The 22,762-nt window shown below is 34.5% G+C and overlaps 1 protein-coding gene across 4 annotated transcripts in view; it reads right to left on the bottom strand.

The window, feature by feature from the left end:
• The window catches only part of USP34 (ubiquitin specific peptidase 34), a 246,821-nt gene that overhangs the window by 45,369 nt on the left and 178,690 nt on the right, over nucleotides 1-22,762 (bottom strand). For all 4 annotated transcript variants that reach the window (XR_005987998.1, XM_041756567.1, XM_041756568.1 and 1 more), the window contains 12 exons: nucleotides 17,390-17,573; nucleotides 16,769-16,929; nucleotides 13,425-13,490; nucleotides 11,326-11,472; nucleotides 11,186-11,242; nucleotides 11,014-11,091; nucleotides 10,503-10,597; nucleotides 6,738-6,910; nucleotides 4,045-4,198; nucleotides 2,632-2,710; nucleotides 391-444; nucleotides 189-284 (listed from right to left, as the gene is read on the bottom strand). Coding sequence is in view for 3 of the 4 variants with exons in the window: in XM_041756567.1 (XP_041612501.1) it covers nucleotides 189-284; nucleotides 391-444; nucleotides 2,632-2,710; nucleotides 4,045-4,198; nucleotides 6,738-6,910; nucleotides 10,503-10,597; nucleotides 11,014-11,091; nucleotides 11,186-11,242; nucleotides 11,326-11,472; nucleotides 13,425-13,490; nucleotides 16,769-16,929; nucleotides 17,390-17,573 (1,344 nt within the window). In the remaining variant the exon portion in view is untranslated. The remainder of the gene's footprint in view (nucleotides 1-188; nucleotides 285-390; nucleotides 445-2,631; nucleotides 2,711-4,044; nucleotides 4,199-6,737; nucleotides 6,911-10,502; nucleotides 10,598-11,013; nucleotides 11,092-11,185; nucleotides 11,243-11,325; nucleotides 11,473-13,424; nucleotides 13,491-16,768; nucleotides 16,930-17,389; nucleotides 17,574-22,762) is intronic.

The following is a 22,762-nucleotide window of genomic DNA, read 5'->3' on the forward strand; positions in this document are numbered from 1 at the left end:
GCTGTCGACTAATAATTATGTTTCACTCAATTTATATGCACCTGTCCTATGTCTGTATTACCAAGACTATTAGCAAATAACATTAAGGTCTACCCGGGATTACAAATCCTAACACTGCCATAGCCTATTCCTGCAGTTCTATTTCTTGTATTAATACTTAACATGCCTTTAAATTGCTAAAGTTATACCTCTAGTAACTCTGACGAAACATCAAATTTGAATTCTTTGCCATTTTCTTCCTCTGGTTCCATGCGTTTGTAAAACAGCATATATGCACTGTGTGTCTTTAAGAGGCAAAGAAAAAAAAATTATTTTCATTTTGACAAACTATAAAATTAGATAATATGGAAGAAAGAAAAAAATGTAAATTACAATGAAACAAAGGATTACCTTTTCAAAGGAGAAATCCATAAATTTATCTGTAACAGAATCATAGGTCTTGGTCTGTTTAAAAAAATAAAAGTTTTCCTTCTTTAAAAAAAAAATATATATTTATCTCAGTTACATTTATATATGAAATATTCCATAAACAGCTAAATTCATTCTTTATAGTAACTTTATACATTTTTAATAGTATTACATTCATTAAAAATCCTTAACAGAAGTTTTTGACTAAGAGTAAAGTTGACCCTTGACCCTTGAATAACATAGGTCCACTTAAAGGCAGATTTTTTTCCCCAATAAATATGAAAGAGTACTATAAATATATTTTCCTTTTGATTTTAAAAGATTTATTTATTTTAGAGAGGTGAGTAGGAGGAAAGGCAGAGGGAGAAGAGGGAGAGAATCTCAAGCAGACTCCCAGATGAACAGAGCCCTATGTGGTGCTTGCTCTCACGACCCTGAGGTCATGACCTGAGCCAAAATCAAGAGTTAGATGCCCATCCGACTGAACCATCCAGTCGTCCCTCCTTATGATTTTCTTTTTTTTTTTCCCTTATGATATTCTTAGTAACATTTTTTCCTCTAGTTTTATTGTAAGAATACAATATAGTGTAACATATAAGATACGTATGAGTGTTCAAAATAATTGTGTGTGTTCATGTTATCAATAAGACTTCTGATCAATAGACAAAAGTTATACTCATATTTTCAACTGTTGTAGGGGCCTGGCACCTTTAACTCCTACATTGTTTAAGGGTCAACTGTACCTAAAAACAAAGATTCAAAACATTTTTTTTTTTTTGATTCAAAACATTTTTAAAGATACTTTACCATAAAACATATAAAGTATAATAAGATATACTTGCAATTTAAGAACTAACTTTTAAGAGAAGAGCTTTGCAAAGTTTACTTGTTTCTTTACTTTTTTTAAAAGATTTTATTTATTTATTCATGAGAAACAGAGAGAGAGAGGAGAGAGAGAGAGAGAGAGGCAGAGACACAGGCAGAGGGAGAAGCAGGCTCCATGCAGGGAGCCCAACATGGGACTTGATCCCGGGTCTCCAGGATCATGCTCTGGGCTGAAGGCGGCGCTAAGCTAAGCCATCCGGGCTGCCCTTTTTTACTTTTTTTTTCCTTTTGAGGAACTATCCTAGGAATAATATCTAGAGATACAATCACTTTAATTATGGCACATCAGCAACTTACTCATTTCTTCCTTCTACCCATTTTTGAAGTGTTAGCAATTTGCCTACTTCTTTTCTACTCAAAGTAGTACATAAAAGCACCAAAGAGCAATAAGGAAGGTCTTTATTAAAATCCACAATGTGAACAGTGATTTCACAATAGACATGGTTATTAAAATGAAAAATAACTTTACTTGGGCTTACCTGTGAAATGGAAATGATTAATGCTTGACTTATGAGAATCAAAACAGCATTTTTTATTTTTTTATTTTTTTAATTTTTATTTATTTATGATAGTCAGAGAGAGAGAGAGAGAGAGGCAGAGACATAGGCAGAGGGAGAAGCAGGCTCCATGCACTGGGAGCCCGACGTGGGATTCGATCCCGGGTCTCCAGGATTGCGCCCTGGGCCAAAGGCAGGCGCTAAACCGCTGCACCACCCAGGGATCCCCAAAACCATATTTTAAAACTGTTCTCAGAACATTGGTCTTGGCTAAAATGCCTATGAAGTGCAGTTACGTTATTATTATAACACTACTACTCAAACCTAATTGTCTTTTTCATGTCTTAGGGCTAATTATATAACAGGTAAGATAGTCTCTGTATATCCTGTCAATAGTCTGTAACCAGACTGATGCTATTATTTTGGAGGGGGGGGAGGATAGCACTGAAAGAGTAATTCTTTGAAGTTCAGCTCGAGTCAATTTCTTCAACAAAGATTTTTCATATCAACTCAATAGAATAACTTCTTTTTGCTTGAATCCCATTCAAGTGGACAACTTTTACCATGTTGCATGACAATGCCATTCAATTCCTATCCTACTATTTTCAATTTTAAGTTTTAACCTTTTTAATTAGTTGAAGGCAGAAATTATAATTTAAAAAGAATTTCCCAGTGTCTGGCATATATGCCAAACAGACGAGACATCTAATAAATAACTGAAGAAATTTAGATTTAATCATAGCAATTAAAGGAAAGTTATGTAGTTCTGCCACTGGATTTTATGATACTGCACATCACTTGGAAAGTCACAAACCATTTATAACTTCTGAATAAAACTTACTGTCATCTCTCCACCAAAACATTCAGAGGCCAGCTGAGCAGAATCAAAAGGTTTTACCTCAGCATCATTAAAAAGATACCTAAAACAGAGTACATAGTGTCGATCAACTACATACATACTAAGTACCTGATCAAGTATATACATACTATTATGCTTATTATAAAAATATATTACATAATGACAAAATTATAAAACTTGAGCAAACTATTTTTAATGAGGTAAATAAACTCTAAGTTCTTATTTTGACAACACTAATCTATTAGAAACTGGGAATATAATTTTACTAATTGTAACTGTCCTAAAATCTGATAAATCCATTTATAAACTAGGAGTACCAGAAGAATTCATGAAAACAAAGAAATAGTTTGCATAAACATAACATGTACAGCTATTGGACAGAAAAGATTAAGAGATGGAAGAACTTCCAAAGATAAAGATACCATCTCAACATTTATAATCAAAATAGATTCAAAACAGATTTATGGAATTTTATTCAAATGGACACAAGGTAAGACACCATGGACATGTTGGCTTAAAGAGTTCAATGCAACTATTCTGTGAAATGGAAATCCATTTACCAATGTACATTTTATTCAAAGCAATATCCCTAACACTTTTAGAACAATGTCTACCTTAGATACATAGCTTCTATACGTGATACTCTACCTAACAACATCTGAAGACTAAAAACAGCTATTAAGCACTGATGCAATGACTTACAAACATTATCTTGATAAAAGATGATAAAATAATGTTCAGGTTGGAAAGGGAAAAGTAAGGCGGAGAGAGTGGAGCACGCAGGTAACTTCAAATTGTCATATACAAGAACCTCATAAGCACCCTATAGTGGTTAGAGTTACTCAGTAAGCAGCTCTTGAATGAGTGAGCAAAGAAAAGATTTGGAAGGTGCAATATTGTTTATGAATCTAAAGTTGAGTGCAAAACTTTGTTTCGTTTTTCTTAGGAAAACATTCATCAAATACTCAAAAGAAATGTAAAAATAACTGATTTCTACTGTCTAATGAAAGTCCGTATCCTTTAAAAACTGCCTCCTTTTCTAATTTTATTTTTATTTTTTTAAGATATTTTATTTATTTATTCATGAGACAGAGAGAAAGACAGAGAGAGAGAGAGAGAGAGAAAGAGAGAGAGACGCATGGGAACACAGGCAGAGAGAGAAGCAGGCTCCATGTAGGGAGCTCGACATGGGACTCGATCCTGGGTCTCCAGGATCTAGGATCACACCCTGGGCTGAAGGCGGCGCTAAACCGCTGAGCCACCCAGGCTGCCTGAGAAAGTTTTTAGAGAAATAAAATCAGAAAACATATCTAAAGCAAAAACAATAATAAATTTATACTCTAAAAACAGGAAAAAATTTTTTTCAATCCCAAGAACAAAATACTTAAAACTTACCATTTGTTGTTTTTATAAGCATGTGGATTGACTATATCTCTGATGAAGCTATAATAGTGCCCACCATCTGCCGTTCCTGTGTGAACAGTCACTCCTATTAAATCATACTCATAGCTTTCTGTGTCTTTTGAATGATCACTGACTTCCTTAAAACCTGAAATACATAAAATAATGGTAATAATTTTGAAAACTGCACAGTAACATCTTTGACTCACTTTACTATTTAACATATTTTTTTCTTACAGAAACAGGCACAGGTACATTATATAACAGGTACAAAACAACTCCATCTGCTAGTCATTCCTCACCTATAACCTACAATTTTAAGTGCATTTAAACAAATCATTTGGAAAAACAACCATGTGCAGTAAATATAAAATAAGCTCTTTTTGTTTAATCTTATTCTTATTGAAATAGTACAAAACTTTTTATTCAAGTTTATCTTATTAGGAGCAGGCAGATACAAGATCCAGAAACGTGTTAAGATACTCATGCCCTTTAATCTCAGGTTAAGAAAATGGAGCACTATGCAGGTAGCATGCTTGCAATTGTTTGTTAATAGAAATATTCTGTATTAGGAGACAGAAACAAAATAAAAGACCTCCTTCTTGTCCCCAAATATTTAAATTTGAAAGATATAAAAGATACTAAGGAAAAATTACAGAATGATCTGTAAGTTTGAAGATTTACGACTTAGATCTATATTTCTAGCATCATATACAAAGGACAGCATAATCAGAAAGAACTAAGTGAAAGCTGATTAGGTTAACTAGAGTGCACTCTAAACTGGAAAGTGACAACTGAGGAGAGAAGGAAACAGCTGACAGTGTCTGAGTAGTGACTGAGTTCAAATATGCTAGGATCTGACTCTGAATGTGTAAGTTATGGCCTAAAAAAATCCTTCATCTTGGCATGAACTTCTGCTACTTCTATACAAGGTAGCATCATGAAGAATACCAGAAAGCATAATAACTGGACAGTCTTGCTGGAATTTTATAAATTGTTTGAGAAGAGTTCTAAAAAGTAGGGTGTATATAAACAATGCCTACTTCTTAACTTTGCCTATATTTTCAAAGTTATCATCTTCTACTGGCTCATTTGCTACAACTTCTAAACATACTTAAATTCTAAGTGTAAGAATACCTCCCTTAAACTATTCCTCTTTAGCTATAGTCACCATCTTCTCTCCTCTCTTCAAAGAAAGAGTACATTCTTCTCTTAAAAGAATAGTCCATGCTCATTGTTTATACTTCTCATCTTAATGAAACATTTACTGGATGCTTATTAAGTGTTAGGCAATGGAGTATAAAGATTATATGCAGTTCTCTTTCCCAAATCTTAAAATATAGTGGCTTCTTCAAAACTTAAAAATTTTAATCAAGAGAATTTTTTTATACAAATAAAACATCGTCAGAACCCTATTATGTAAAGCAGGACTTCTCCAACTAAAAAATGGAAAGGCAAGAGCTAGACCTGTTCTGCTTTTTTTGCTTAACTATTTCCATTTCTTACTCTGTGATCTTCTAGGCACACATACATAACTTTGAAAACCAGTGGTCTTATGGAAGCAGTAAAAATTCGAAGGTAACTAGATATGAACCAAGTGTCATCTTCAACTCATTGCAATCTACCTTTCTATTGTAATACTCAAATGAAACTGCTCTGATAAAGGTGACCAGACATTCTATATGCTGTTTTCAGTCCCATTCTCTCTGAAACGATTCCTTCTCGTTAGCATTCAATACTTCTGACCAAATCCACTTTTTCTTGAGATCTTCTTGAAATACTGACCCACTATTCACCTATGATCAAGCCACAAACCCTTTTTTCTTCTTCCCTCTAGTAGTAGACTAAAAAGTCAACTTCAAACTGATAAAGACCTTGTTTATTTTTTAAAGACCTTGTTTTTTATTGCCACTCTATTCTCATTAAAATGAGAATAGCAAGTTATAGATATTCAATAACTTTGTTAGATTCATTTATACATTCAATCATCAAATCCTATTAACTCGCCATACACTTCTCTCCAGCTCTACTGGAATGCCTGCTCATAAACTTTCTCTGTGGTTTATCAAAATAGCCTCCCACAATCCTTTCATCATCCTCTAAACCATTTCTATTGCTGTAGTCAGAATAATCTTCCAGATCCCACCTGGTTATCTCAGTTCCCTGCTTAAAATCTTCCAAAGATTTCACATCAAAAAGATTACAATTATTAACATAGCCTACAAACAAAACGATTTGGCCACTACCTTTTGCCCATCTCATCAACTCTACCTCCACCTCCTACCCACCTAAAGAAATTAGCCATTCCTCTCAATCTATTCCTTACTCAAGCTCTGCTTCAATGATGCCCCTAGATTTGTGATATACTTCCATCCAATCTAATGACATACATCCTGTTTGTAATTCCTTGTTCAATAAAACTTGCCTAATTAGGCTTATGTTCTGTGAGATAAGGAACCGTTTTTTATCTTGTTCATTGCCATGTCCCTAATGCCTAGAAGAGTGCCTAGAACATAGTTCTATAAATGCTAAATATCTACTAATGAAATGACGGAACGTGCCATACTGTATTTAAATACATTCTCCTTTCTAAAATTCAAATTCATTTTATTAAATGTATAGCTGGTTATTTCATAATTATGACTGTCTAATAATACAGGCAAGAGAATGAGATAAAAAAAAATTACCTTCTTTCCTATCACTCTTTCCCATTAGAAAATCTTCTGTATAGGGTGTCATATCCAAACGTAATGGGAAGGAAAAGTGTGTGTTCACTTTCTCTTTCATCATTGTTACCATATTAAATGTATACCTCATAGTATTAAAACTTAGAATGCGAGGCAATTTCTTAAAACACGCCCTGAAAGACAGGAAAGAAACAAAACAAAAAACACCTTAAAAATCTCTTCTAAAAGTACTTTATCTGGTGTCACTTACATTTATACCATACGTATTTCAGTATTCAACTCAGAGTAAATAATAAATAGTATTTTAAATCATGCTCTTATTAAATACATCTATACCTATATCTACCTCTTACATGTCTTTTTTCATTCTGAAAGGGTTTTCCTGTGTCTAAGTATGAAAATTATAAATTTACAGCATGCTGTGGTAAATTCCATGAAGATATATATGTAAAGGTGCTATGGAAGCATAAACTTCAAAGGTAAGGATGATGTCTTTGGTTCAAAATTTTCTTTTCCATCTTAAATAGGAATTGAATTATTTTTATAAGTTAGAATTGCAAAGTTTACTTGTATCATTTACCAGATGTATGATCCTCAACAAGTTACTTAACTTCTGAGCTTAATTCCTTTTTTTTTTTTTTTAAGATTTTTATTTATTTATTCATGAGAGATACAGAGAGAGAGAGAGGCAGGGAGAGAAGCAGGCTCCCTGTGAGAAGCCTGATGTGGGACTTGATCCCAGGACCCAGAGTAATGACCTGAGCCAAAGGCAGATGCTCAACTACTGAGCCACCCAGGGGCCCTGGTAGTTCAAATTAAAACAAACCAAAATTTTAGTTTAAACATATACAGAAGTTTGGATTCATGAAAAATGTGAATTTGATTTCTTCAAATTCTTCACTCAACTTAGGATTCTAGAGATTCTGAAATCTTAGAATTTAAAGAGAATCTCTTTAAGAGAGCTTAGTTTAAAAAAAAATTAGGAGGGCAGCCCTGGTGCTCCGCGGTTTAGCGCCGCCTTCAGCCCAGGGTGTGATCCTGGAGACCCAGGATCGAGTCCCATGTCAGGCTCTCTGCATGGAGCCTGCTTCTCCCTCTGCCTGTGTCTCTGCCTCTCTCTCTCTCTCTCTCTCTCTCTCTCTGTCTCTCATTAATAAATAAATAAAATCTTAAAAAATATTTAAAAAAATAAAAAAATAAGGAATTTAAAGAGATAAAGAAGGTAGGGAAAGCATTTCATAAGCAGAGAAATTAAGTCTAAAAATCCATCATTACCAATTATTTGGGAGATTGGCAAAATATGCTGTTAGGTAAGTACAAAGGACTCAAATGATGAAGGGCCTTCTGTGCAATATCAGTGTATGAACTGCATCCTGAGTTAAGTCACTAAAGGACTTATGGTGGTCCATGAAACCATGCAAGATTTAGAGGATAAATGATGTAATGGAACTAAAGAGACGAGAGTTATGTTACAGACTTATTTAATCTATAAGACACAGAAGTCACAGTTGGTTGAACAAAGCACAACATTCTGATTCAGCTCAGTTGAATTAAGAATCTTAAGACTGATGTTATGGTGGTAGAACTACTCAGTAAAGAATGAATAAACAGAAAAACAGAGGTTTGAAGATAAAGCAAAAGATGATCCTTAAGCTCCTTTCTGTTGTGACCACTTACTATGTTATCATAGATATTCAAAAGTATGGGAAAAATATAAAAGGACCGAGTAATACTTTGCCTGAAAAATGAGAGTACTTCAGAAAACAGCAGAATTGTATTAGCCAAAACAGGGAATATCTCAAGAAGTAGGAATTTATAAAAAATGACAGATATTTTCAGAAGCTTATTTCTTTCAACTAAAAAGACATTCTCAAAAGAAAATGCCAGAGTTTATTAATTATCTTTTATTGATTCCTCACTATTCCCCCCTCCACAGTAACAAACTTTGTGTCTTAACTCATACCCTAACCCAATTCTCATTGGATGAGCCTGTCTTATCCCTGTAACTGCTTGCACAGTTATGCTTTCACTTAAGTATGTCTACCGTGTAACTTTTCTCTCTTGCAACCAACTTGACATCTGGAGACTGAGAAAAAATAGTATTCCTATCAGTGCAGATTTCCCTGAAAAAATCTATTAAGTATTTTAAGAGCTGGCTTTTCATTTTCTGTCTTCCAACATGCTTAGATCTATCCAGAAAAGTCCTGCTTGATCCTTAAGCCCTTTCTAGGTTCCATTTTCCTTACTGTTTTTTTATTGCCAAACTTCTAAAGTTAATGATCTAAACTTGAGGCCTATACCCTGACAACGCTTCTATTGCTACAACCTGAAAAAAACATTCCACAAAACTCTTTTTGCAAAACCCAATGCTTTTTCTCAGCTGTCATTTTCCCTCTTTTTTGTGGACTTCGTCAATTGAATACCCTCTTTGGGAGAGGTAATCTTCGGTAATGTAGAAATTAGGAAGGTAATCTTCAGTAATGTAGAAATTAGGAAGAGATCCTGTTCGGGAGATGCTCTTCCTAATTTCTACATTACCATCCTATGATGGTAATGATTTTCTTTCTTTCCTACCTTCAATTGTCACTTTTTCTTTCTTTCCTACTTTCAATTGTCACTTTTTCTTTCTTTCCTACCTTCAATTCTGTCACTTTTTCTTCTGTACTTTTAGGTTGACTTAAGTCTCATAATCAGCCCTTTACAAGGGGTTCTTTCTCAGGCAGATATTCAAATGATGTCAACCAATTATGCAAATAATCCCAAAATCTAGATTTTTTTTTTAAAGATTTCATTTATTTATTCATGAGAATACACGGGGGGGGGAGAGAGAGAGGGGGGGGGGCAGAGACACAGGCAGAGGGAGAAGCAGGCTCCATGCAGGGAGCCCAACGTGGGACTCAATCCGGGGTCTCCAGGATCACACCCTGAGCTGTAGGTGGCGCTAAACCACTGAGCCACCGGGGCTGCCCCCAAAATCTAGATGTTAATCATCTTATGTCATTGCGTATTACCAATCAATCATATTTTCTATTACTGGTCAATGCAGGCTTTTTGCACATACAAGGTCATTTCTATTTCTCTGCCTTTGTTCTTAATAACTGGATATGATGCTCCCTTCTTAATCCAATTTCTACTTGCCATTCAACATTCAGTTATAGAATTGAAACCTCTTTACTCAACTACTCTGTCCTAAACTGGCCATCTTATGGTTGGCTCTCAAGAAAAATAATATCCCACTTCAGAGAAGGATCTCTCCAGTTCATGAGGAGACCTTTTATCATGATTCACTAAGTGCACAGCAAAGGGCTAAAGCAATCAGACCTTGATAAATATTACCTTGGTAAATAATTAAAAGGACACAAAAATTTGGAAAAATTTAAAGAACTTCAAAGTATACTTGAATAATTGAATGAAATGTTGCCATACAAGAATAAGTTTCAGGGCACCTGGGTGGTTCAGTCAGTAAAGCAACTGACTCTTGATTTCAGCTCATGATCTAGTTGGGGGAACTGAGCCCCTCATCAGGCTCTGTGCTCAGTGTGGAGTCCGCTTGAGATTCTGTCTCTCCCTCTGCCTCCCACCCTGCCCCTGCTTGCACTCAATATAAATAAAATCTTTAAAAAAAAAAAAGCATAAGCTCCAAGCAGCTGACCCTAACCTTAATCACATAATTTTTATAAAAGTTTAACATGAATTCATTGCTTGTATTTTACTTCCATTTGACGATGTATCAAAATGGTAAATATTACATTTCAAAAAGCGTACCTTTTTTCAGCTCGTACTTTTTTCCCACAATGAGAACAAGTATACATGTTGTCACCTTCTAAAGTGTCTTTAATAGTTACTTCATCAAGAGATTCCTGTGTATTAAATCAGATTTTAAGGTTTCATATTATTGTTTACAGTAGGCAAAATTACAAAAAGTAGTAATTATCATTTGGGCAGGATGCACAGAGGAAAAGAAACTTTTTAATAACAAAATTCTGAATTTTAGCATGAAAAAAATCCCCCCCAAAACTGACAAGATGCTCCATGAATTTTACTAAGTTTTTCAAAAGTACAATTTTTCAAAAGATAAAAATTGTACTAAACATTTCAACTTAGGGGGGAAAAATCAGCTTTGTGGTCTACTTTTAATTCTTATTTGATCTGCATAGCTAGAAGAATAGATGAAAACATGAAAGTTAATTTTCTATTGAGATGACAAACATAAAACTGCCGTATACAAGTATCTAGAAGCAGAAACAGTCTAAACAACATATACAATGTTACTTACATAAATGTTCTTCATATCAGCCACTTGGCACCTCACAGTATAGAACTCTTCAGCAGTCTGACTAACATGTTCACAATCCTGGTCAATCAACAATCAAATATCAGTAATTTATTATAATAAGCTAAAATATACATTAAGATTTCCAAAAGTAAAGAATAGATACAATACTTACCAAGGACACAACATTGTTTGTAATTACACCTCCAAACAAACTTTTGACGGTATTTTTCTTTAAAAACAAACAAAAGTGAGTAATTAAAATTGGGCAGGTCTGTACAGATTTCAAAGTAACATCAGTATTCTGGTACTAACCAGTTCTGGAGACATTTCTTCAATTTTAGTAATGAGATCAGTAAAAAATTCGGTCATATCTTTTTGCTCCCCAGTATTCAGAGGCTGCTTATCCATGGTGTATGTTTTACAAAAGGGTCTAGGATTATATGCTTTGCATTCACTCTCCTGCAAAGGAAAAGGGGGAGAAACAAATCTACATCTCAAAAAAAAGAGAACATTATCACAAGGTTCTTGAATAAATAACAAAACAACAAAACAGAGTAAATCTACAAAGCAACCACTCTTTTCGATTTCATTTTGTATGATTTTCATGGCATTTTCAGTTTAATAGTCTTGGTGCCCAAAGATGCTTAATTATGAAGTCTGTGTTTTTTTAAATCTAATAATTTCTATGAAGGAGTCTGGGACTCAAGAGATACATATCTGTACTATCAAACATAAAATACTAATATTTTGTGGGTTAAATAAATTTTCCTACAGACTCAACTTTAGTAGGTTTTTATTTATTTATTTATTTTTAATTCATTTGAGGGAGAGTGAGTGCACAAGTGGAGAGCACCAGCAGGCAGGGAGGGTCAGAGGGACAGGGAGAAGCAGACTCTCTGCTGAGCAGGGTGCCTGACGTGGGGCTCAATCCCAGAACCCCAGGATCATGAGCTGAAGGCAGATGCTTAACAAACTGAGCCACCCGGGTACGCCTGAACTTTAGTAGTTCTTAAGAGTAGTTTAAAACACTCTTCTGTTTTGTCAGTTCAGATGGCATGTTCCAACTGTGTTAAATGGAGATTAAAAGCGGGATGAAGAGTGCCTGCATGACTCAGTCGGTTAAGCATCTGACTCTTGATTTCAGCTTAGGTCATGATCTCTGAGTTGTGACACTGAGCCCAGATCAGGCTCTGTGCTGGGCATGAAGCCTTCTTAAGATTGTCTCTTTCCCTCTCCCTTCTACTTCTCCCCTCCCCCAAAACAACTGCAATCCCTGAATGACTAGTGAATCTTTTCATTTTGTTAAAAATTTCATTTACTGAATCCTTAGTGTCAGAAGTTGAAAAACACAGGAATAAACAATATAATCTCGGTCCTCAGGATTCTAACAGGTAAGACTAGCAACTTTCACTACAAGTGGCAGGTATGAGACAGAGTTGTAGAATTACAGTTTTCTTAGAGGAGCTCTTAGAGGAGCTGAAAAACAAGTTGCTTTGGGAAAGATGACAATAAGAAGAAAAGGGAGAAAAGTGCTAAGGAAAGAGTGCTGCAGGTAGAAGGTGCTAAGGAAACAGCTGCACAAGTGATGAAGCAACAGTGATGATGGGCTTCCAAGAGAGGATACCTGCTACAGGATGAGGCTGGTATAGGAAGGAGTAAGAGAAGAGGTTGAAGGGGAACCTGGCTGCCTTAGTCTCGGGGCTGTGGGCTTGAGCCCCACATTAGGTACTGAGAAAACTTAAAAAAAAGGGAGGGGGGTTAAACAAAAGGGGCAAAATCAGAAGATATGTGCCATGCTGATCAAACTGAATACTATTTTGTTCGTAGTAAAAAATTACTGAAGTGTTTTAAGCAGGGGAATAATATTGTAAGATTTGTTAATTTTTTAAGATTGATTACTTTTATAGTTTTGGGGGTGGGAATTAAGAGGAACAAAGAGAAATCAATCAGAAAACTCTACGGGGGGATCCCTGGGTGGCGCAGCGGTTTGGCGCCTGCCTTTGGCCCAGGGCGCGATCCTGGAGACCCGGGATCGAATCCCACATCAGGCTCCCGGTGCATGGAGCCTGCTTCTCCCTCCGCCTGTGTCTCTGCCTCTCTCTCTCTGTGACTATCATAAATAAATAAAAAATTAAAAAAAAAAAAAAAAAAAAAGAAAACTCTACGGGGGGGTGGAGGGGAAGAGACCAGATACAAAAAGTTCTTTAAAGGATAAATTAACAGTCATCACACAGGTGACTGACATACGACTACTAAAAGTCACTTTGACAACACCAATAACTGACAAATTCAATTTGAAAAATAAGAGTAGATAGTTAAGGGCAAATCTAATACAAATGAACTTCATTTAATGTCTGCAGCTTATGTAGGTTATAGCTAATTAGTTTTCCATATATAGTTGTCAAACATACCATTAAATATGTAAACATTTTTTGAAGCTCCAGAAGAGTGGTCTTGTGCTTCATATCTTCTGAATACTGGAAATTAAGAGAAATGTTCCATTATAACATACTGATGGTAGCAAATAAGACATTCTAACGAAGAAAGTGTTAAAATGTGCTTAATACCGTATCTGTTTTCATTCTTTTAGCTCTATGTAAAAAAGTCTATTCAATTTAGCATTTTAAAAATTGAAGTATTATGATATAAATATAGCCATCACTATTATAAAGAAAACTGAATAAAGAAATCTTTTAAAAAAATTGCTTTCAGATCAAAGCTCATTTGGTGCAATACTGTTTTCACAAATTAGTAACTGTGCAAGAACAGAAAACATCATATGTGTGCAACAGAGATATTTTCTACAAATAAATTCATACATTAAGAAAATTGCTCTAATAATAAATGACATCTCTCCATCACCTAGTCATACCTTTATTTTTTTCTATAACAGTAGTATATCCTTAATACTGTAGAAAAATTACTGGCCAAGATGCCTGAAAACCCCAAATATTCAAATATCATTAACTGAGATTTAGGTATCTAACTAGATCCGTTCACTAGAGGCTTAGTCCTGAACACCATCCTTACAGGCACTTATTAGATATAGTCCAGCTCATCCAAATATTTTTTTTTTTTTAAAAACTATGAAATACGACCCTTACTACAAACTACTACCTGTCAAAATTGTGAATAAGCTCTGACAGTCTCATGGAATAATAAGCTTCTCTATGCCAGAAGTATTACAGTAGTGTCAATTTTGTGAGGAGTGTTCAGTAATGTGGTCTGCTATTTAAGAGCTTATAATCGAACTGAGGACATAAGGACACTGAAATAGGAATCTATTCAACATATCATATAATTTTGCAGTAACTAGATTATGTACAACAGGAACTGAGTAAAAGTAATCAACAAAATTGAGAAAACAACTGTAGTAATATTTCCGAAATATGGGAGGCTTAATACTCCATGAGATTAAAAGTCACACAAAACATTTTCCAACACGTAACAGAACTGATACATGTAAACTATACATAAAAAACAAAAATGCTCAGGAATAAAGACCTGGATTTATATTTTCATTGCTAGAGAATGAGTTGTTGGCTGAAGAACAGAAGTGACTGACTTCTAAATTAAGAAAAAGCAAGAATGTTTTATTTTACTTAATGTATAAGTTCCAAATATATACTCCACATATGTATTTTCTACTTAAAGAAATACATGTTTGCATCCATTAGGATGGCTATTGTCAAAAAACAGAAAATAAGTGTCAGCAGGGTTGTGAATAAATTGGTACCTTTGTGCGCTGCTGGCAGGAATGTAAAATGGCATAGCCACTGTAGAAAACTGGCATGGTGAGGTCTCAAAAATTTAAACACAGAACTCCCATATAATCCAGTAATTCCACTTCTGGGTATATATACAGAAGTGAAAACAAAAACTCAAATGGATACTTGGGACACTCGTGTTCATGGAAGCATTATCTAGAATAACCAAAAGATATAAGCAACCGAGAAGTGTCCAATGACAGATGAATGGATAAATAAAATGTGGAACAGATCATATAATGGAATATTATTCAGCCTTTAAAAAGGAAGGAAATTCTGATATGTGACACAAGGGTGAACCCTGAAGACACTATGCTAAGATTGTAGGATTCCACTTAAAAATGAGGTACCTAGCATAGTCAAAATCATGCAGACAAGTAGTAGAACGTAGTTGCATGAGGTTTGGGGGAATGGAGAATAGGAAGTATTTCATGGGTACAGTTTCAGTTGGGGGAAGTGAAAATATTTTTGAGATTGATGGTAATGTGTCAGTGTACTAACTACCACAGAACTATACACTTATACACAGTTAAGATGGTTAATTCTAAAAAAAAAAAAAAAAAAAAAAAAAAAAGATGGTTAATTCTAGTTGGGTATATTTTACCACAATTAAAATACACGCAGCTTCTTTTAAATTTTCTATGAACATCAGAAAAGGAAATAAAAATAACTAATGTATTCAAGTAAATAATCAAGTGTGCATTTGACTAGAGTACTTTCCAAAGTCATGTCAAATTCTATTAAGAATTTTTATGTAGAGACAAGTCTAAATTTAGTTTCTAACAAAAAATACTGTTTATGAAACCTACTCCTAATTAGCACATTTAATTGTTTTTTTTTTTGGTGCTACATTTTAATTTCTGAAAATGCTAATGGCTAAACAGTGATCACTGATATTTAGAAAAGAAATCAAGTATGGCCATGTTAGCAGCTAGCCAGAAAAAACAAATCACTAAAACTATGCCTCTCTGATCATCCCTAGTTGTATAAAATTAAGAAGATGGGGCCACAAATCTAGACACAAAAATTTCCATATGCTAAATGAATCAATTATTCAACTATTTCTAAGCATAATCAGTCTCAGAAGAAAACTTAAAAATATTAATATAACTATATTGTAACTTGGAGATTCAATTTGAAGCCTACCTTAAACATATTAAAGATTCATTGAAAATACATAAAGAATTGCAATACTTTTGGTTGGGGGGGGGAGGGAGTTAGGACATCAAGATGACATAATGGAGGAAAACAAAAACCCAAGTTCAAGCATAAAGTAAGTTTGCCAAGAAATTATAAAAGCCGTGCAGAAAGCAAACTAAAAAATAGTCCATGGTTAAAAAGAGTATAAACAAGAAACAATAAGAAAAATAGTATGAAGTAGATCTTACCCAAATAAACTAAGCCCACAGTGAAATTTACTTTGGGATAAAAAATAAAACAAGTTATGGGATCGCTGGGTGGCTCAGCAGTTTAGCACCTGCCTTTGGCCCAGGGCGTGATCCTGGAGTCCCGGGATCGAGTCCCACATCGGCCTCCCTGCATGAAGCCTGCTTCTCCCTCTGCCTGTGTCTCTGCCTCTTTCTCTCTCTGTATCTCTCATGAATAAATAAATAAAATCTTTAAAAATAAATATATAAATAAAACAAGTTATGATTCTGGTATATTCTACTTTGTTTTACACTTTGCTTATTTTCTATGTAGGAAAATTTATATTTATTTTTACTGAAAATATCATTTTAATTGTATACACTGAGTGTACATATTCCACAACTGTGTTTTCCTCTGAGAAATAAAGAAATTACACTATGTTAGGAGTAACCTATTGAAATGTAAAAATATTTAAGATATTACGAGCTCTGTAATCAAATACTGTCATTTTTTAAATTCTTAAATTATTTTCTCAATGTTTTACATTGAAATAATCAAGATTTATTAACAAAATTTAAAATTCTTTTATAGTTTTAATACTTAATGTGAAGAAAACTTACCTTAGCAGTGAAGACAGCCTGTCTTGCCTCAGGTATCATATAAAGTTGCTGAATAGTAGAAGCCAAGTAACAAGTAGCTCCAAGGTTAGTTAGGCCAACAAATCTACATTCAGCACGAACATCCTCATGGGGCCAGTAGTCCCACTTATAAGGTGCATGGGCTGCTGAAAAAAAAGGGAGGAAAAGATGCCCCCCCCAAACAAACTATGAAGCATAATGTATTTTGCTTTTACTAACAGCCACTACTCTCCATTACTTCAGTCAATATACATTAAACGTTATATATGACAACCTAAAACTAATGTAACATGTCAATAATATTCAAAAAATAAATTAGTAAGAACACATAGAAAAACTAGTTCATGCTCTAAGATTTCAAAAGACTGCCAAAATTTAATTTTGACACTAAATTATTCAATCAAAAAATTCCAATACTTGGGATATCTAGAAAAAGTCCTTTACACTTTTTTTAAATCAATATTTACATTTTTAACATCTTGACAATGATAGTTTATAATGTTAAAAGTGTATGAATAGTGAAATCTCTCTTTAAGCCATGCCCTCCAAAATCTCTTTCCTGCTCATAAAATTTAGAAAGATTAAAAGGAAAAGTATGCTTACACTGCATGTGTTGTGCCATAACCCAGTTGTGTATTAGCCTATAGTTCTCAACGGATCCTTTTACCATCTCTACTAACAAATCATAAGCAGCAGCTCTTGAAGAATGTGATTTGCACTTTGGCTGTTGTCTGTCTTTTAGACTAGGCAACAAAAATAGGAGATTGAAGATATCTCTTAAAAATTCCTGGAAAAAGGAGAAAGGCCAAGTACATTATCTAAAATTACATATCAGTTATATTCTAAATATAATGAATATCTTACATAGAGTAAACTGTATGACAATCTACAATTTACTTAAAGGCTATTTAAACATTTAGAGCAGCATCATATACAATCATCTGAAAGTCTTCCTAATGTTCATTTCTCTTAAAGAAAACAGAATGGGTAGAGATCACCTTTATTCCTCTTTACCTCTTGATAGATAATAGGTTCATTCTCAATTCCCATCTATAATCCTATTATTTTCTACTCCATTAAGTGACCAAAAGTTTTTGTTAAAGACCCATTACGTCCTACCTTGACTGTCTTTGCTATTTACTTTGGTTTCTCATTTCACTCTCCTAACAGTAACAGCAGCAGTAGCAAAAGCACCACCATACTCTTAATGAACAGTTATGATGCCAGATAATACCTCAAGGCCTCCATACAAAAAATAGAGGAGGCTAAGAACCTTGCCTGGAGTCACAGAGTTGGAAGAAGCCAGAGCCAGGATTTCAGACACCAAGCTCCTAATTTCTATCCCAGTGAAGTTCAAACTCAAGTACAAGGTTCTACCATGCTAGATGTATTCTTCTTTAAATTCAATCTACCTGAGAAAGGGTCACCTTTCCCACTTGCTTTTTATTAATTGGTACTTTGTTACTTTACCAAAGGTAGTTGTTTCTCCCATGCCTCAAATACTACCCTGGTACATTGTTCTGGGGTATAAAACCTCGCAGTGTATTGTGTAGAAAAGAGGTAATGTAGTTAAGACTAACATAACATTCTCTTATCCTCAGAATGGCTGGTTTGTAAGGCTGGCTCCTGGTTGTCATGTGAAAATTTGAATGGTTAAAAAAAAAAAAAAAAGAAAAAAACAGAAAGTTTGAATAGTAAAGAATTTGTTCCTCTAACTTTTCCTATGATAAAAATGACTTATTATGCCTTTTGTATTTGGTTTGCTAAATACTTGCTTTCTACCTGAGAGTCTGGAATTTCAGACACTTGTGTTCAGTTATATAGGTACTATAAATGACAACCCCTACCTTCACTCCATCTAAAACTCTGACTCGTTAGGTTCAAGAGAGTTCATTCCCCTGATAAGACGACACCTCACACTTGTTACACTCATTGCTGGGGAAATTAAGCACATCCTCTGAAACTCCAATAGGAGAAGACTCATAGAAGCATGTACCTCATTTCCACCAGATTGGCTGGATGCTGTCTTTTTGTTGCTAATTTCATTTTGTATTATTTCACTATAATAAATCTTAGCCACGAGTACAACTAAATGCTGAGTTCTTTGAGCCCCCTTAGTGATAGACCGAACCTGAGGATGGTCTTGGGAACCTCTACCACAGGTACTAAGTAAAAGACAATTTGAAATACTTTCCCCATTATGATCTCACCTCTTCCATCTCATGACTGTCAAAGAAAGTACAAAGTTCTGAATTTGCAACAAAAAGTTTGGCTAAGAAATATGGAAAGTGAATAGGGTCTACTTCATATAGTTAACAGACTGATAAGTCTGTATCCTGCCTATCTTAGAATTCAGGTTAGATGATGTGTCTTGGAGACAAAGACAACTATAAAATAACGGCATACAAAAAAAATAGGATTGGCTGATAACTAGTTTAAAATGATATTGGGGATAATTATTGGGGATAATTCTCTCCCTTTGCCCTCTTCCCCTCTAAAAAAAATTAAAAATAAATAAAATTAACTATCTTTGCCAATCAGTTTGGATCCAGAAACTGAATGAGCAAAGTTTCCATAGCTCCAAAGCTTTGATGTATTTAAAATGTACTTAAAACCTATGATAAGATAAAAACATTTTATCAAAAATATTAGGTTGGTAAAAGCCTAATGAAATGAATAATATTTTTATTTTCCTTACTCTGAATTTACCAGAAAAGAAGATCTCTCTATGTGAAAGGGTAACTGATACACATTAATAGGTCCATTTTTTAAAAGATTTATTTGAGAGAAAGAAAGAACATGCACACTGAAGCATGAGTGAGGGGAAAGCGGGGGGCGGGGGGGAGAGAATCTCAAGCAGAGTCCCCACTGAGCACAGAGCCTGACACAACGGTCAATCCCATGACTTTGAAATTGTGACCTGAGCCACAACCAAGAGTCAGACACTCAAATGACTGAGCCACCCAGGCACCCCTTAATATATCCATATGATAAATAATGGCAAAACCATTTTGGTATACTTCACAAAAAGAACCACCTCAAACTGCTGAGAAAATATTAAAATTAGTTTCTGATAATCAGTGTGATTTTTAAGATGTAACTCAGAAGAAACTTAAAGATTAATACTGTTAAAATAAAACTTCCATTTCTACTATACACATGTAAATGTTTACATTTCCATTATGTAAATAAGATTTCCCAGAACCTACATCTATAAATTTTAAAGGAGGAAGAGAATTAATGAACACACATTTGACCTTAACAAATAACATCCACCTGTAACTACATGAATTAATTTTAAAAGACCCATCCTTCTTGTTAATACATTCATTTTTAATTAAGTTTCATTTAATGTCTCATACTTCTTTGGCAAAACTTTTACAAGTAAAAGTAAAGTATATTTGGTCTTGCCTATGGTTCTGCAGTAGAATGCATGCCCTGGGTTGTAGTCTCTGCTATTCCCAAATAAACCCATTTTTGCTGGTAAAATAACAGGCAGCTTTGTTTTTAAAGGGTAACATTACTTGGTGATCAGAAGTGGAATGCAAGGAAGACCCCCCCAACAGCTCCAGTACCCACAGAGCCAACTAGACTCATTGCTTTCTTGCTGACCTTGAGGTTTGAGGCTTTGAGTCTTTTAAGAAAGTCCCATTTGGGAATTCTTCACATCCTAGGATGACTTACAAGGAGAACATCAACTTTGCCACCCCAAAAGTTCATAAGAAGGAAATCTCTAAAATCATGTAAGGTGACATCCATGCTGAAACAACTTTGACCCAGATATAACAAAGAGTATTTACAATGGATAAAAATAAGAAAGTTTCAGAGAAAAATGAGATATCCTAAATCCATTCTGTTCTTACTAATCAAACTGCAAAACAACAGACTATAAAAATGTATCAAGAATATAGTTCCATTTTTGAGACTGAAAAAATTCAAACAGAAAGTTTGACAAAATTATTGCTAGATTGCCAACTATTTTTAACGCTAGAAAATGAACTTTTGACATTTGATGAAGATACAAATTTTCTTCTACAAAATATGTTACTAAAAAGTTTTTAAAGTCTGCTGTGTATATGTAAAAAAAAGTACATTTATGTTGCTTTGATTGCTCATGTCCAAATAAACGTAACATAATGATAATACAGAAGAAAATTTCAGATAACACCGTGAGGTCACAAGAAATAAATATTTTTTTCAAATAAACAAATTCCTGGAAATTATATTCTTTAAAAATATGGAGTTGATGGAGATTAAATAGTGTACTTGTGATGAGCACCAGGTGAAAGATGGAATTGCTGAATTACTATATTGTACACCTGAAACTAATATAACACTGTATGTTAACTACAACTAAAAACTTAAACTAATAAAACAAAAAACAGAGTTGAAAAATCTAGAAATTTTTCAAAGTTTAAAGATCTGTGAGAGAACACCTAGGTTTCCTCTGTGAGCCATAAAAGTTTGAGGACCACTGCACTCTGCTGGCTCTTGATCTGTCCAGATATTTTGCTAAAAGCACATTCTTTTTTTTTTTTTAATTTTTTTTTATAAATTTTTTTTAATTTTATTTATTTATGATAGTCACACAGAGAGAGAGAGGCAGAGACACAGGCAGAGGGAGAAGCAGGCTCCATGCAGGAAGCCCGATGAAGGATTCAATCCTGGGACCCCAAGATCGCACCCCTGGGCCAAAGTCAGGCGCTAAACCGCCGAGCCACCCAAGGTCCCCGGGGTTTATATTTTTAAAAGGGAATTAGAAAACTGGAGAAAGAGGAAAAGTGAACAAGGGAGGAAGAGAGCATGACGAGAAAGAAAAAGCAGTAGAAGCAGTGGTGATGGTGGCGACAGACTGCATTTAGCTTGCAAGGCCTAAAATATTTACCAGAAGGCTCTTTAAGAGAAAATGCTGATTCCTGAACCACAGTAAATTCTCAGAAATTTTTAAGAATTCTTAAATAATAAAGTAAAATCATTAAAGTAGAAAATATATTTTAAATACCTAGGAGATAAGGAAAACTTTTTTCTTTCTTTTTTCTTTTAAAGATTTTATTTATTTATTCATGGCAGAGAAACAGAGGCAGAGGGAGAAATAGGCTCCATGCGGGTAACCCAACGTGGGACTCGATCCCAGGTCTCCAGGATCACACCCCAGGCTGAAGGTGGCACTAAACCACTGAGCCACGGGGGCTGCCCAGGAAAACTTTTCTTAATATTACACCAAACCAACTGCTTTAAACACCTCCACTTGCATATACATTTCATATTTAATGTGTCCAAAATAGATCTGATTCTGACACTCCTACCTCTCCTCAAAACTGATCTATCCTATATATATCCTATATCCTGATATATCCTATATATTCTATAAATGGAATTATCATTCATTCAATTTCTTAGGCTTAAAATTGAGTCTTTCTCTCCCACTTCACAATCCTATCCAAATTTGCAGTCTATGAGCTCTACCTTCTTCAATAAACATCCCAAATCCAAACACGTTTTCACCATCATCCCTCTCCAGAACCACTCCAAACTTCCTAGCTAGATTCCCAACACATTTGCCCTCCTAGCTTTCTACCCAGAGTCTAGATCAGAGAAAAGATTACACAAAATAATGGTTTTCAAACACCTGCAAAGAAGCTCAACCTTACTCATATTACAAAAAATAAAACAAACCTGGGAAAATCTTTTTTACCTACTGTACTGGCAGAAATGAAATATCTGATAATTATAATGGGTTGGTAAGAATGTGAAGAAATAGGCACTCACCTATATATAGTATAGGTGGGACCATAAACTGGCTCAGTATTCATTGAAAGCAACATTGTTGTATCAACCAAAGTCAACAAGATACATACCCTGTGAACCAGCAATTCTACTTCAGAATCTTTTCCTACAGACTTTCCAAGTGACCAGATACATAAACATCTTCAGTGCAATATCACTTATAAGAGTGTAAGACAACTTCCATCATTA

This window comes from Vulpes lagopus, chromosome 5 (assembly GCF_018345385.1).
Source record: "Vulpes lagopus strain Blue_001 chromosome 5, ASM1834538v1, whole genome shotgun sequence".
Lineage (NCBI taxonomy): Eukaryota > Metazoa > Chordata > Mammalia > Carnivora > Canidae > Vulpes > Vulpes lagopus.